The sequence below is a fragment of the Arvicola amphibius genome, chromosome 15 (assembly GCF_903992535.2).
Source record: "Arvicola amphibius chromosome 15, mArvAmp1.2, whole genome shotgun sequence".
NCBI classification, from domain to species: Eukaryota; Metazoa; Chordata; class Mammalia; order Rodentia; family Cricetidae; genus Arvicola; species Arvicola amphibius.
Genome location: NC_052061.1, coordinates 50,260,771 through 50,276,782, shown reverse-complemented (window position 1 = coordinate 50,276,782; position 16,012 = coordinate 50,260,771). Strand labels below are relative to the sequence as shown.

The 16,012-nt window shown below is 50.2% G+C and overlaps 1 protein-coding gene across 1 annotated transcript in view; it reads right to left on the bottom strand.

Annotated features, from left to right (window-relative positions):
• Positions 1 to 16,012, bottom strand: part of Galnt2 (polypeptide N-acetylgalactosaminyltransferase 2) — a 120,748-nt gene that overhangs the window by 29,355 nt on the left and 75,381 nt on the right. The window contains exon 3 of the mRNA XM_038313125.2: positions 15,470 to 15,623. Coding sequence (XP_038169053.1) covers positions 15,470 to 15,623 — 154 coding nt within the window. The remainder of the gene's footprint in view (positions 1 to 15,469; positions 15,624 to 16,012) is intronic.

Genomic DNA, 16,012 nt, shown 5'->3' with positions numbered 1-16,012 from the left:
TCAGTCATCGCTAGGTATGTTTTCAGCAAGTCACACACATGAAAGACAGACATACGTACTCCCGAACAACACAGCGTCTATGTGGGCCCAAAGCTGATGTGGGGGACAACAGAATTACTGCTCGCCTGGGCGTATCAGCTTGGCCACACAACCCTGCGGTGTTCAGGTCGCAGGGTCCCTTCCTACTCTTCAGCGGAACACCCAGTCCCTCCACGCTGCTCACGCGGTGGAGACACCATGTGACAGCTAAGTCGTGCGCTGCTCCTGTTTCACCCCACCGCGAGCCTGAGGTCACATGGCCTTCTATTTCTTGAGTGGTTTTGGTAATAACGTTTTCCTAGAAAATTACCCATTCCCTTTAAGTTTCAAATTTCTTAGCATAATCGTATACTTGAGTTTTCTTCTGATCTCAGCTGCTCTTCAGCACGTATCATCTATTATCTGACCATGCTTTCTGTCTGTCAACAGCTACCCTGGGAGACGGAGCTATGAGGCTGCACACCGTCCTCTGCACTCCTTCACTTTCCTGGTCTGCTCACCTGTCCTCCCTGCCTCCCCTCCTCTGTTACAGGTTCATCCCGCTGTCCTGCCACCTTGGGAAGGAACACGCCAGGCTGTCCCATCTAAGAAACAAAGTTGACTTGGACTGATTCGGTCCCCACCTGGAAACATGGTAAGTTCTGTTCTGGCCAAGAGCAATTAGGGGTAGGGGCACCACCTGGCTCTGTGAAGATAATGCAGAGGTGTTTGCTCTATCCTGAGCTGAGGTCTGCTCCTGCAGCCCCATGGCTGCTCTCACTGCTGCCTTTCCCACTCACTCAGTACTTGTATGCACGTGAGTCTCCACAACACGCTAACAGCCAAAAGTCTTGAAAATGAGAGGAACTGGAAATAGATCCTCTTTCTCAGCTGGTATATGGAAATGCAGGAAGGCTGTTGCCACCCGACATGGGGATGCCGACCGCGAGCAGAGCCAGTGGCACACTGGAGGTCTGAATGCCTGTCCTTCCGCTGTGCTTGCCCACAGAAAATACTGGGTCAGTTCCTCAGACGGGAAGACAGCTCTGTCATCTCAGTGTCTGCCATGGCAATTGCTACAATGTTCCCCAAAGTATCTGGAACAGCACTGCCTACCTCCTGTGTGGTTAGGGCTCTTGCCAAGCCATAGCTGACCACTCATATGGGGCTGGAAGCTTGCTGCTCACTCAGGAGCTGGTACAGGGCAGGCAGCTGCTGGAGGACTACAGACTGCTGACCACTACAAAGCCTGAGTTGGCTGGGAGGGGGGTCATCAGACTCACGCATGGAGCTTAGTAAAATGCAGGTGTAGCTCCCTTGACCTAACAAGCAGACCAGGCCAAAAAAAAAAAAAAAAAAAAAAAAAAAAAAAAAAAAAAAAAAAAAAAAAAAAAAAAAAAAAAAAAAAAAAAACCCAGGTTAAGCTGAAACAGCTGTCCTTAGATTCATTTTTTTAAAAAAAAAATTACTTAAGTTTTCATATACACATGTATTAAGCCTATTTCCCACATACCCTCTACATACCCTCTTCCCTCCCAAGAGTCTCCTTTGCTCAAACCTAAACAATTTTATTTCTACTTTTATGCCATAGATATATGATTTTATGTATTTATATAAAAAGTTTAGGACCTGCAAGTGACAGGAAACATGGGATGTCTTTCTGAGAGAATACGATTATCCTACATTGCATTCATGTCTTTCTGAGAGAATACGATTATCCTACATTGCATCCATTTTCTTGCAGATGGCATGACTTTGTTCCTTCTCTATGGCTGAAAACAACCCCAGCTTCCTTGTCTTTCCCCATGGCGGCAGCTGGGTGGCTTTGACTGGAGCTGCAGGAACACCTGTGTGATCTTGATTCGGATGTCCTCTAGGTGAACCCCAGAGGTGGAGTGGCAGGGTCATCAGAACCTCGTCTCTGGGTTTCTGTGAGCGCTCCACACTGACTTCCTTTCATGAGACATGGGAGATGCTGTTCATGAAAGCATGTTCTGCCATCCTTGCCCTGACCACAGCCACAACACACGGAGCATGCTGCCACCCCGGCTCTGACCACAGTCACAACACAGAGCAGACCCAGCCACCATGGTAAGCTGGAAATGGTCCCACCCCATCCCTACCTGGGCCAGATGCATGTCTCTAGTTCTTTCCTCTGCCTCTCAAAACAACACAGGCGGTTGCTATGGAATCTTCTAGAAGCCTAGGTGAGCAATTGGATAACTTGTGAAGTAGAAATGGAAGCAGAAGAGGAAAAACAGTTAAAAGAACCAAACCAGCTGTTATATAATGTTTGCTTAATCAAAATGCTCATAGTGACCCTCCCAAAAACAGGGGCAGGACATCCAGCCTCCAGCTGGCTCCCAGCCAGTCCTGATATCTACCCAGACTGTTCTGAGTCTTCTAACACCAGAGAGCCAAACCCTAAAATATTTAATGACCTTTTCAGGCTGCTCTGGAATTGAGCTTCTTAAGGTCTGGCTGCCAGCAGGTTGGACAAGCACTATTCACCCTGGGTTTGTCTCATGTCACCACTTAACCTAAAACAGCTTTCTCACGTCCTGTAGCCTGGCACCACACACTGCAAACATATTAAGAGCCAAGTTCAAAACCACACTAATCATCCCATGACACAAGACGCAGTCTATCTTACTGGCTGCTCTGCCTCTGAAAGCTTCCCACCCTTTGGGAAACCAAGGGTATAAGAGGAAAGCGCATGCACACACACAGACACCCTACCAGGGCTGGCAGACCTGCTGAAGGTATAAGAGGAAAGCATGCATGCACGTGTGCACACATACATGCACACCTCAGGGCCAGCAGGCCAGCTAGCTCTCTACACACTTCAGGTTGGGCAGCTGTGAGGTGGTATCCAGCTCACGGAAGACAGTGTGCACCTGCAGAGCCTCAAGCGATACTCTCAGCAAGCTGAGCTGTCGTGTGACGGGGGGGCTCTTTAACAGGGCCATCACCTACACTCTCTCCATTGGCTCATGATTTCCAGACACTAAATTTTAACAAAAAATTTTCAAAAGAGTTAAAAACTATTGGACGCTGAGAAAATAACAGCCTTGGATAGAGTGTGTGCGTGCTTCCTTAATCTTAGCACGCACAGCTCACCAGCAGTGTGCAGTTGCCCTGAGGGCTGGAGTCACTTCTGAGAGTCAAAGCAAGAACTGTCCTTTAAACTCATTCTTCCTGATGGTGGGGACCCCTCTCAGAAGCTCAACTGCTGAGCAGCCAACAGAACTACAACCCATCCCTTCCCCTTGCTTGGCCAGACGCGCCCCCCCACCCATGGTCCTCAGCTGTAGACACCCTCTAACTCCAGCACCCCGTGTGGGACGGCCCAGGTCTGGTTCCCACAGAGCCAGCCATGCCTCCATTTGCTCTACTCCTAAGTGCCAAGGCAACCTGCCCAGGGACTTCTGGGGTGAGCGGCATACTTTCCCTCCTATGCCGAGCTCCTCCAGGCCAAATGCCAGTGTCTCACGGCAGTGGAATTTATTCTCCCTATATGGAGCTGCCGATGGGCAAGACTATGACTTCTGCCCAGCAAGTGGTCTGGGAATCGCCTAACCATAGATGCCTTCAATGTTCTGTGTTTTGGCAACCAGATCAGGTGGCAACTGCAGGCTGTGTTGGCCCCTGTGTTCTCAAAGGTGAAGGACGACAGACAGGCGTGTAATTGCTGGGTATGTGGAAGTGGCCGTGAACTTCCATACAGTGGACAGGACAGCACCACTGCCCATCTCTCCAAGCGCTGTGGCCTGCTGAGCTCTCTTAACCCAATCACGGTGAGTCCACAGCCTTTCTTCCGAGTCTTGGGGAAGAACAACCTCCCTCTGATGACAAAACGTCAACCACGATGACAATGACTGGCCCTGGGCTCCTAGACACCCATGACACCTGGGGGCCTCTGTGTGCCTGCAGGCAAGTGTGCCTGTCCAGCAGGACAGACTCATCCCTGTCACCCTCTTCTTGTGGACTCTGGTTTGGGGGGATGAGCCTCTATCAAAGAAAAGTTCACTTGCTTCCTGGGTCACGAGTAGCCATGCTGACATCTAGCCCAGCCAACTCAATGGGCTAACTCCAGGCTAAGTGAGAGACCCTGTCTCAAAAAATGAAGAGAACAGTTAAGGGAGATACCCTACCTCTGGCTGCTACAAATTGAACACACACACACACACACACACACACACACGGTGAGGACATGAAGACATGGCCCCTATATGCAGGCATGTTCATGTGCCTCACCCCCCCCCCCCCCCCCCCCCGCTTAGCTAGAGGTGTGTGATCTCTCTGATTCTCAGTTTTCTCACAGACTTGATGCAGGAACAATAATGAACGCACCTGCCTCTAAGATCGCTGTGGGAACCAGGTGAGAAATGTGTGTCAGTGTTGTTTAACCAGAGACAGCCAGATGACAATGCTAAGGCCCCAGCACCAAGCAGGAAAATAAGATCACCAAGCATGAGATCTGCTTCCCGAGTGATAAGATGAAGAAAAGACTGACGGCTTCACTTTAAACTGACAGGAAGAGAAGTCATGCAGTTGTGAAACTGTTGCCGAAACACATGCTGGCTTAAAAAAAGAAACTCAAAGCAGAGCTCCAGACAAGTGGGAAATAACAATATTTTAGCTATTTTAAAGTAGTCCTAAAAATAACTGGAATGATAACACTACGTTTCATAATGCAAGCAGAGACTCAGCACTGTGTAGCTGAACTCAAGGCCAGCTTGGGGGGTAGAAGGGAGAACGCACTAAAAGGCTGGCGGACCCCTGTGCACCGGGTTATGGAACCTCCCCATGGAGAAGTGAACAAACATCCATTCACCCCAGCTAGGGCATCCATGACGGACCAAATGTAGGAACTGGCGAGTCAGGGCTAAGTTACAGGAGTGTGGGCAACTCTCCTCCCAGGGACTACAGAAAGCCGGGTCCTGTGATGGCCTTGGAGTCACCACAGCTGCTGTGGTTTCAAGATGACAATGATCATGTGAGGACCAGGGCCAGTTCTGTCGGGCACACACAAACACTAGAAGGCACATGCGAAGTAGAACCTGCACGGAACCCAGAGGTGTGAGTTTGGTTCTCCAGGATGAGAGAGGGGAGAGGAGAGAAGACATCTACACCTGGTGAGAGACAGAGGTTTCCTGGCTGCTAGAGCCCTCAGTGCAGGCATGTATAGCACTGTCAGGACAGTTTACAGGATGGTTTTTACAGTCTTCTGGGAGGACAAAATCTCCAGAGCTATTCAGGTAAAACAGAAAAGTTCACCATATGCCAACCTCCATGGGCAATCCTTTCGAATACATCAAAGGATTAGCATGATTAAAACAGCCACAGGTGTGGGTGGCATTCGCAGGTGGAGTGTAAGAAACAAATCCTTTGCAAAGAATCTTCTGAAAGCACCTAAAGGGGTGGATGCCTTTGTCCTGTATTCACGGCACAGAGTTTATCAACACCATGAAACTGAAGAGAAAGAAGGCAAGGGCACTGGCCCCAGAAAGTCTGAATCAGGGACCTAACTCAAACTCAGAGCAGCAGTCTTGATCAGCAGAGACAGAATAAATGCTGGGACCTTGTCAAAACCGAGCAACACACGGCCCTTTCAAATTCTATCTTCTTTTGAATCAGTGAGCAAAGGACATTATTAAAAAATACTCACCCCGCATAGTCAGCACTGCAAACAGAAAGGGACGTCACGGTCCACCCAGGGAGCCACTTACATGAGCACAGCTGGGTGGCACAAAGCCACAAAGGCTGCAGCTACAAAGACCCCAGAAATCGCTTCCCACATGAGGCCCAGAACGATGAGCAACAGGGGGATGGGGACAAGTCCGGAGGGACTTTCTCAAGAGACGGGCGAGTGCCTCTTAGCTTTCTGATGCAGTTTTCTTTTGCTTTTTAAAAAACACAACAGATGCACCTACTTAAAAAAATACGCTCTCAAAATAATAATTTAAAAAGCAGTCTAGGAAAACGGGAGTATTTAAAGGAAGGAGGACAAGGGAAGGGAGGTTGCAATGCAAGGCTGTTCCACACATGATGTAACAGATGGAGCTCATATCTGCCCGAGACAAGGTCCACGGCGATGGGGGCCAGCACCCTTGTCACCAGCGTTGTCCTTGCTGTCAGCTAACCCTGATTTCCATGGACTGGCACTGCTAAGCCCAAGCATGAAAGGGTGTAGACCCTCAGGTGAGGACACCGCTGTGTGCAAACCTCCAGGGGGCATACCATGACCATGACAGAGGAACCAGAGTCCTGGGTGGCGGAGGCACTTTGCTAGTGGCCAGAACAAAGAAACAGGCCATTAGCAGGTAGCCATCAAGGAAGATCTCAATGTGCCCTCCAAACCACAGGCTTTCCACCATCCCTTAGAGATGACGTTGGCTGTTCTGTGTAAACCAGAGAGATCCTTTTCTCACTGACCCAATAAAAACACACTATTCCTTCTCTTCTCTTTGCCTAATAAGGGCCCAGTTTTCCATTTACAACTACACCATAACATAAAGAAGACCAAAAAAAAAAAAAAATTGTGGCATGGGTGGGTAACTCTTATCATATTTGGTAGCATGCATGAGAAGGGCCTGGAATGCTGGGGGAAGTCCTGAGTGCATAAGCAGTGCAAGCCCCAGAGACATCAGTCCTGAGAGAAAGAAACAGGTGCATAGGCAGGCCCGGGTACCACTGTGCTTGCCAGCATTATTCCACAGGAAATGATGCCCACTCTACCTCCTGCTTCCCTCTGCTGGCGCACACAGCATCCAAAGTGCCATGCTTGGAGCAGAAACCAGCTCTCCAGACAACAAACCCACGTGTCCTGATCTTGTGACCCTCTGGAATGGAGAGGTAGACACTCCTACTCCTACCAAGCACCCAGCATTCTGCAACTGTGGCACAAATGGGCCTAGATGGGCAGGCAAGCCAACATCCTCACAATGTGCCCTGTGCCCATGGCATGTGTGTATGCAGGCACACATGCATGTACACATGTATACACACATACATTCCAGCTTCCTGTAGTTGGCTGGATCAAGTTAAGGTAAATGGCTGTTATCGTATTAGGCTGAAGTGGGGGTCTGGGCACTCACGGATTCCGTCACTAAGACCCAGTCTCTTCAGAGCACATGGTCTGCACTAGAGAATAGACAGGTAGCATTCATGAGCCAATGTCCTTGACTGCTTACCAGCAAAGACGATGTAACTTCTAAAACCACATCCAAGTGTGGAATGTAGGCCAACTGTCCCAGAAAGGCAAGACACTTATATCATTCTGTCATCTTCCTATACTACATGAAGCTTTTCCACTTCAAAAACAAATGAGCTGAACCTATTGCTATGCATCTGTAAGCCCAGCTACGCAAAAGGCTGAGGCAGAAGGAACTCAGGCTTAGGGTCTGCCTGGGCTATAGAGTAAGTTCACAATCAGCCTAGTCAACTGAGACCCTGTATCAAAATAAAAAAGTTAAAAAAAGAGGGGGGCTGGGCTGGCGATGTGCCTAGCGGGGACCTTTCGCCTAGCATGCAATGTCGGCACTGCAAACAAACATCAAGTTGCTCCTTCTCTGGTGGAGGTGAAGTGAAGGCTCTCTAGTGGGCAGCTGGTGGAGGACAGCTTTATTGACCTATTTATCAAGCCATCCTGCTGAGTCTGTCTTTCCTGCTCCGATTCCCTTGGTAGTAGGCAGGGTCACGGTTTCAAAGGTATTCCCTCAAACTGGTTTTCTGCTGACCTGCTGCAGAAAGCGCCACACACTCATGAAGCAACACAGCATACTCAGGGTCCGTCCTGGAGCTCAGTTTGGCGCACAAGTCAAGAACAAAGCTCCCAGAGCACAGCGCGGTCTTCTCAAGCTGATTCACATAACAGAACCGCTGGTCAAAGGACAGCAGTGACCGACACCTGCACAGTGGCCTTTTATATTTCCATAGATGTTCAAGCTTACGACAGCACAAAGAGACAGTCACAGCTATACTGTGATGGCTTTGCAGATAAAACCAAGGGTCAGAGTTCATTCCCACTTTGAACTCAGAGTAACAAGTGACAGAGTCACTAATGAAAGTCACGTTATCCCTCCCGTGTCCATGACACTTCTGTTTACTCATCCACTCTCCCCAGAGACAGACACTGCCACTCAGGGCGAGATGTAAGAACTGCTGACTTTAGACTGGGTTAGGATTCCAAATGAAACACCTGGACTCAGGTATTCCTCTGCATTTAGTGACAATAAAGTCCTTTGTTCTGGACAGAAGTGTTCATGGAAATAATAAATTGCCTTGAAAGCTATAGAGAGACTGCAGACAGCCAGATGCACCCAGAGAGTGGGGCCAGTGCTTCTCTTGCCCTCCCTTCACCTATGAAAACAGCAGGGCAAAATATACCCAGCAGAGCAATGGCCTTGTGGACAGGAAGCCAAGCCATGTTTTGAAGTACTCTGGGCTTGGAGGCCAGTACTCAAGTCAGGACTTGAAAGCAATAAGACTGAAATTAGGATGAGTATTCTAGGGGCTGGTTTCTAGGAAGAGAAAGACCTGGAAACTTCTAGACTTCTCTCACTCAACAGAACCCAGTCTGTGATTCAGTTCTGCATGGTACAAAGGTGACCTGCTTGTCTTACCTGCTAAGTATATCTTCCCTGGGAGGTGGAGACAGCAGGGAGAGCCTCCAAACAGCTCTCTACACCTGTTCTCTACCACAGCACAGCATTCTATGTGGGGATTCAGCAGACAGATTTCAGGCAGGGTTAATACTGACATGCAGGGGTCCCTGAGCAAGAATCAAAGATAAGAACATAAGAGGGCAGAGGGCCAGTGGAATAACCAATGAGAATGTGATGAAGGGCTTAAAGGGGGAGAAGGGCACACAAAGCTGGCAGAAGGGAGGCTGCAGGCACTCAAACCCCCTCAAACCCTTCAAACTCTAAAACAGGCTTAAGTCACAAAAAGCAATGCCTACAAGTTCTTATAAATTACTAAAAAGCAATCACAGAGATATGTCTTAAAATCTAACTGTAATACAAGACAAACCGGACCATAAAGAACAGTCACAGTCAATTTCCTCCAGGAACAGTGGGAGACAGAGCGGTGAAGGGAAAGGAAAGATGCGGGCACAACTGCCATCCAAAAGTCCTGCACTTTTAGTTGGGGTGTGTGGGTGGCATGAAACAGATCAACAGGCCCCTGCCAGTGAACTGGGACCAAGTGGAGTCACTGTGACAAGCTCATGGGATACAGATGGACAACGGTCCGGGCAGGAAGACAAGTAACAAGTGCTCATTCATCTTGGACTCTGCTAGTTTATCACAGTTCAAACTTTAACTAGCTGGCAAGACACGAACACTCACTGGAAGGAGAAGAACAGGTGGAAAGGACACAGTGGGCAGGACTCGTAACGCAGTGAGATGCTGGCCTTAAGCTCAGCTCTCCAGAGCACACATCAGACACACAAGGGCTAAATGCTCCTGCCATGAAACCAGCTTGTCAGAACAGATGCAAGTCCAGAAGTGAAAAGAGGCTACTTTACACATCACGTTGAAGGTTCAAGGATGTGTACAGGAAGCAAAACCAATAATGGAGAGCCTTCCTATGGCAAGGGTGTTGGCCCACATGGAAGAGTGGAAACTTACCAGCACATCTCAGGTAAAGCGTCTCCAGGGCTGGCCAACCTCAGAGAGTGATGGCTGCTCAGCCATGAGCTGCTCCACTAGGCTGCAGAACTGGGGGTGTGTGGGCAGCTGGGGGATGTATATACTGCTATCACGAAGCCCAGGACCCAGGAAGAAAGGAAGGACCAGAGAATAAGAAACAAAATGTACGTTACTGATTTAGCATCACCTCGCCTATTTCCGCCCAGCATAACAGATGGAGAAACTGAGCCCCATGTGTAGCCATGCATGTGGTGATAAACTTGGTAATATTGCTGACAATCTTGGGGGTGGTGACTCCCTCCAGGCCTTCAGAAAGGCTGGCACAGTCAAAGTGAAATCTGCTGCCCATGGCCAGGTACTTTCCCCAATGCCCGTCACACCTCAAGGGTCCAATGGGGAAGAGCTTACACAGGAAAAGAGCAGTCTTGTCTGCGACACAAAGGGAACCAAAAGGAAGAACACACTGGTGAATGGCAGGCCTTTCCCCGTTGGCCTGGAGAACTTGAACTGGACGACGACCGCCAGCCCTCCTCCAGATTCTCAGGACCCTTCCCTCTGTGCCAGAGAAACCAGCTGCCAGCTGTCAAGATTCACTGCTTCCTGATTTTAGCTAGGTGCAGGTCGCATGTCAGAGGCTCATGCCTAAAGTTAGGAGCGTAAGGACTGGGGCATCGCAGCAGGGCAGCTGCACCCAGCAGCAGGGCAGCTGCACCCAGCAGCAGGGCAGCTGCACCCAGCAGCAGGGCAGCTGCACCCAGCAGCAAGGCACTGAGAGGGCACCTGGAAGCTAGGGGCCCAGATTCTTGCTGACATTGGGTTTACCCTTAGCTTGGCGTTTGTGGCATACCGCAAACATATAAGTAACTTCATAATCCTGCTGGCTTCCCAGCAGGTGAGATTCAAGGTGGCACCCAAGGGTCTCAGTTGCCTACCCTGGCCAAGATCTACTGGTGGTATCTGTCAGCCATCCATTACTGCCACAAGTGACCCACAGCTGTAAGCCCTGGCGTTAGAGGCTTCAGTCCTGGTCCCTGGCTTATCACTGAGGGTGGGTGGTAAGGCCCTGTGGAGAAGAGCAGAGTGGACAAAGCTGCTCACCTGATGGCCGCCGGGAAGCATGGCGGAAGAGGAGCTAATGCAATGCAGAGTCCCCAGGGCTTCATTTTCTTCAGCTAAGTCCCACTTAGCTTCTATCCCCTCCCAACAGCCTGACAAACTGTAAAGTCACCCACAATTAATACCTGGACAAAGTCAGAGTCCTCATGGTCCAGCCACTCTCCCCATGTCTCCACCTGGCTGCACTGGGGACCAGCCAAGCCTCTAACATACAACCTAACAAACCAGCCACAGAGGGAGTAAGATGGGAAAGCCACCCGGCTTGCCCACCAAGGCCTGGTTCCAGTTGGCTGCCAGGTGAGTTCTGAGCTCAGGGCTTTGGGAATTTGACCTACCCCCTTCACACCGGTGTATACTGAGTGAGAAAGACCAATGCACACGAGACTGAACACATGGGGCCTGCAAGGCTGACTGCCTAATAGCATGAAGAGGGAACACACAGGTGGTTCCTCACCAGAGAGATGACACCCCTCCAACTTAAAGATGTTAGCCCAGCAGCACACATAAGATGTTGCAATATCAAGCTCAGGCTGCTCTGGCCCCTCAGCTACACTAGGAACTGGACTGCCCTCACCCAGGTCTTACATCTCACAGTGGAAAATCATACGGCCCGTGAGCATCCTGTCAAGGCCTCCCTCTGTGCTGGCGGGCTCCTGAGACAGCCTTCTCTCGGCATTCACAGTGTTTACTCTCCAGAGGAACACGGAGAGTCAGGGCTGTGGCTAGCCCACAGTTCCAAACTGTGGTGACCCAGAGACAGCAAGCACACCCAGCATGGCACCCACCTAACCTGAAAAGTCCTGCTGGAAGCCAGTGACAACCTCAAGAGTGTGACATCCCTGAGGGCTGCAAGTGTGACTTCTGTTTTTGGTCAGACCTTCTGAAGAGTGGTGGCTGAAGTCAGAGCTCTCAGAAGAGCAGAGATGAGCAACCACACTGTGCAAACTGAGCAAAGATGAGGCACTCTAAGGAAAGCCTGACAGACAAACAGGTTTGGAACGTGGGCAACCCTTCATCAGCTGCTGCCCTGGGGGACTCGGCAGGACAGCTCCTAATCTCAGGGCCATCTTTCAGTGGGAGATGCAAGCACATTTCAAAGTCCCAAGATTTGAAATTCAAGATAAAAAGAAACAGGAGCAACTGACTTAGCACAGACAGCTGGGGAATCTGCCTTCACCGAAAGGTCTGATGAGACAAGCACAAAGGGCGGTGCTTGGCCAGCAGGAAAAGAAACCCGACGATGTGCTTCCATGAAGGTTATTGTTTCCCAACAGAGAAGACTCTGGAGTGAACTACCTTGAGCTCCTGGCAGAGAAATATACCCCAAAACCCGGGTTCTGCTTGGAAGATGCATACTGTCCTCACAGGAGCACTTCCAAATGGTCCCACAAGCTAAGAGACCTGCCTGGCTCATACCCCACTGCTGAGGGATACAAAGAAGGTTCATGGATTCACAGACAAGGTGCTCTCTGAGTCATTCAGGACATACTGGGCCACTGCCACCCATGGCTGCTCACGGAGGTGGCCTTCTCTGCTGTCTCAGTTTCTTCTGCCAGGTATTTTGTCTCATGGACCTCCCTATGATCAAGGGCTGGCAGATGGCCACCTTCCCACCACGTCCTCATCTGGCCAAGGGGAAGCTGTCCCTCTCAGTCTCCCTCTCTCTTCCCCAACAGCCTTCCCCCCTCCATCCTCTTACTGGGATACCTGTTCCACTGGATCAGGGCCCCATTCTTACAACTTTATTTCACATTAACTGTATCTAATAAAGAACCTGTCTCCAAATTCAGACACGTTGGAGATTTGGGACTTTCACACACTGATTCATCCACAAAAACCCATGCTGCCGCTGGTTGCTGGCCAGAGGGAATGGAGACTTCTGGTGGGGTCCTGGGAGCCAAAAAGCACACGAAAGAACCACATCATGTCATTTTTCAGGGGACAGAAGTCACAGATGGAAGCACTGAAAGAACCCAGGGCCTTGGTCCAGGCCCATAAGGTTCTGGGCACCACATCCTAAATCTGTTTTCAGCTGTTCTACTTCCAGCAACACGGCCATAGGAGGCTGATTTCTGCCGTGATGGGGTCTTCAGCCCACACAGAAGGATATTGTCGAGTTAGAGGCCAGACACTCACAGAAAGGGTTGTGCTATAACTGCTGTCCCAGAAACTGTAGAGGGCCAAAGAGAAAACCTGGTGTTCTCCACTGATGCACGAGATGGATTCCCGGGGCCAACGTTAGGAGAGGGTCCACATTTCCCTTCCAGGAGACTGCCAGGCTTTCTGCAGGATTTAATTCACCCCAATCGAACCAACGGGGAAGGGTCCCAGCAGTTGCTGGGATACAGGCCGGGCAGAAATCAACCCGTCCTGGGAGGGGTCATCAAAGGTCATTTCGGATAAGCAGCAATTTCAAAAATATTGGACAATAACATGTCTGTAAAGATTGAGGGAATTTGAGAACTCACAATGGAGGCAGCAGCCGAGAGACCCAGCACCATGCGGACAAGCCCCAAATTGCACCTTTTCCTGCACCATGGCGATACCCTGGCGGGAGAACCAGCTCAGCAACAGCTGGTGACACAAAGCCCAATGATAACACGGAGATTAAACTTCAGGCACTCCAAGTGGCCAGGTGACATTTTTACCCTAACTCTGCTGGGCTCTAGTCTTGGAGGCCAAACCCTGTATCAGTTACTTTTGTCACTCTGTGACCAGATATCTGACAACGTAAGGAAAGAAGGGTTCATTCTGGCTCGAAGCGCAGTGCAGCTTACCATGGCTTAACATGACATCTGCTGGTCACATGACACCTGCTGGTCACATGACACCTGCCAGGCAGGGAAGAGAGACAAATGCTGGTGCTCACCCTGCTTTCTCTCTGTATTCGATCTGGGACCCAGCTCACGGGATGATGCTGTACATCCAAGGTGAGACCCACCTCAGCTAACCTAATCTAGAAACTCCCTTGCAAATATGGCCAGGGCCTTGTCTCCTCGGTGAGTACAATCCTGTCATGTTGATAATCACTGACCCTTCCAGTCTTCTGTCAGCAGCTCCTAGTCCAGTGGGACATGAAAAAGGGTACACGTCCTGAAGGGCATCCAGACATTGCCTGCTATTGGCTGGACAGAGGGAGTAGATAGACTCTGGACCATCTGTGAAGAGCAAGACGCTGTTCCCAGACATGCATACTCCTTTGACTGTGTACAGGGCTTTGTGCTCAATGCTTTCGCAGTCTGAAACTCCACGCAGAGTCCCGGGGACCCGGGGCTGAGGCTGCCCTTGTTTTACAGCGTGAATCAGGGTGGGCTACAACCAGAAGCACAACGGAAAAGCTGAACAAAGCAGCCTTTAAAAAAGAAAGAAATGCAGTCAGTCACCTGGTGTGGCTGGAGAAGGGTGAGAGTCGACACCATGAATCGATTTCGCTGTGGTTACCTGGGTCATATACTGAATAATCCATACGCTTTTCCCTGGTCCCAAAGAATAACAAAGCTATGTTTTCTCTGTAAAAACTGTTGAGTTCAGTGCTGACCACTACCCAAAGATGGCTGATAAGGAAAGAAATGAACCCCTAGCAGTACCCAGTATCTAATCCTAAGACTGAGGCAGGAGGGGAAAACCCTCCTGTCAGGGCACAAAGCTGTTTGCCAGTCTTCTAGGCCGATGTGTTGCCTGCCCCTCGGCTTTGCCGTCTTCGGTCTCTGGACTGTGATGGAGAACTTAACAAAGAGACAGGCACCTGGATAGCAGCAGGGGGAAGAGCAGCCCCAAATGTGTGTGGCACCACCTGAGAGGTTCCTCTTCCCAGGAGTCCCAGATCCCTGTCCTGACACCTGTGCCTGCAGAAGCAGAGAAAAGGTTCCCCAGGCAGATGATGTATCCCCTGGCAGTGCTTCTGAACATGCGTAGAGATGGGACCCAGATCTGCACCCAGTCTGACCACAGGCAGATGTGAGACCCACTGCATGTTCCACTCCCCAAGAAACCAGTGGCTCTGGAAGCAACTTCATTCATAGAAAGATTCACCTACTCAGGACAAGAGCTGCCCCCAGGGTTCAGAGGTGTGAGAAGTGTCTTCTCGTGACCCAAACTCAACCAGCCCAGCACGTTAACACTGCCCCGTCAAGGTTCTTACAGTAACCTTCGGGATACGGGGGAGGGGACCAAGGCTGTGAACACCGCTTTCCTTATTAGTGGTAGCAGACTGGTCTTCAGGGTCTGAGGATGCCGTGAGCTGAGCATGGCAGAGCAGCCCACCCTCCACCCAAGTCCTGAAAAATAGAAACGTGTGTGACGTCCCTTCTCCATTAGTGCCCGGAGAGAAGTGTCCTGCCTCATGGTTCCCAACTCTGCCAGAAGTCCATCTCTTCTCTGATTTCCAGAACATTCCCCTACTAGAGCTAGCCCAGCAAGGGGAAGATCTTCCTTCCAAGATTGTAAACTGTGTTTATGAACGCAACTTCAAGGTACTAAATGATCAGCAAAGACAAGGCCCACACAACTTTCTCCTGATCCCTCCGCTGGCCAATAGCCTGCTGTCTCTGCAAACCGCCAAGAGGCATGAGCCTCATTCCAGCATCCTTCCTGCTCTGACAATGCTACATGGGTGAGGAACTCCAATGGTACAAGGAAGTGATTTCCAGCTCTTCTCCAGCAAGCCTGGAGGGACTTACTGGTCATGCCGGGTGTCAGGGATGCTTCTGTCCATACGCAGCTTGTCACTCTCAACTTGGTTGAACTTGTTGCGTGCATAGGGGTCCTGCCCAGAGCGAACCATTGTCCCACCAACATACGCCTCCTGGTTAAAGTCTGGCCACCGGACTTTCCCTGGAAAAAGCAGAGCAGAGGGTGTGTGACAAGAGGATACAAGACCAAAGTGCTGTCAGAGATGGCAATGAGTGTTAGGTCAAGAAACGGTGGCCTTGGCTTGTTCACAGGATGACAATTTTAATAATTAAAAAAAGTAGCTGAAAGCAGCCCTGAGAGCCGTCATATGGGAAGCTGAGAGTCTGCCATTTGCAACACTAGAGGGGAGGGCCTGGCACTCAGGATCCACCCTAAAGCTGGCAACTCAGGCAGCACTTCTCTTCCTGGGAAAGGGATGTCCTGTTTGCCCACCTTCCCAGGGACTTCACCCATGTCCTAAAGCATCCCAGGAAGGCAAAGGAGACAATGTGTGCATCAATTAAAAAAGTACTCCACTGTTCAGCCAGGTA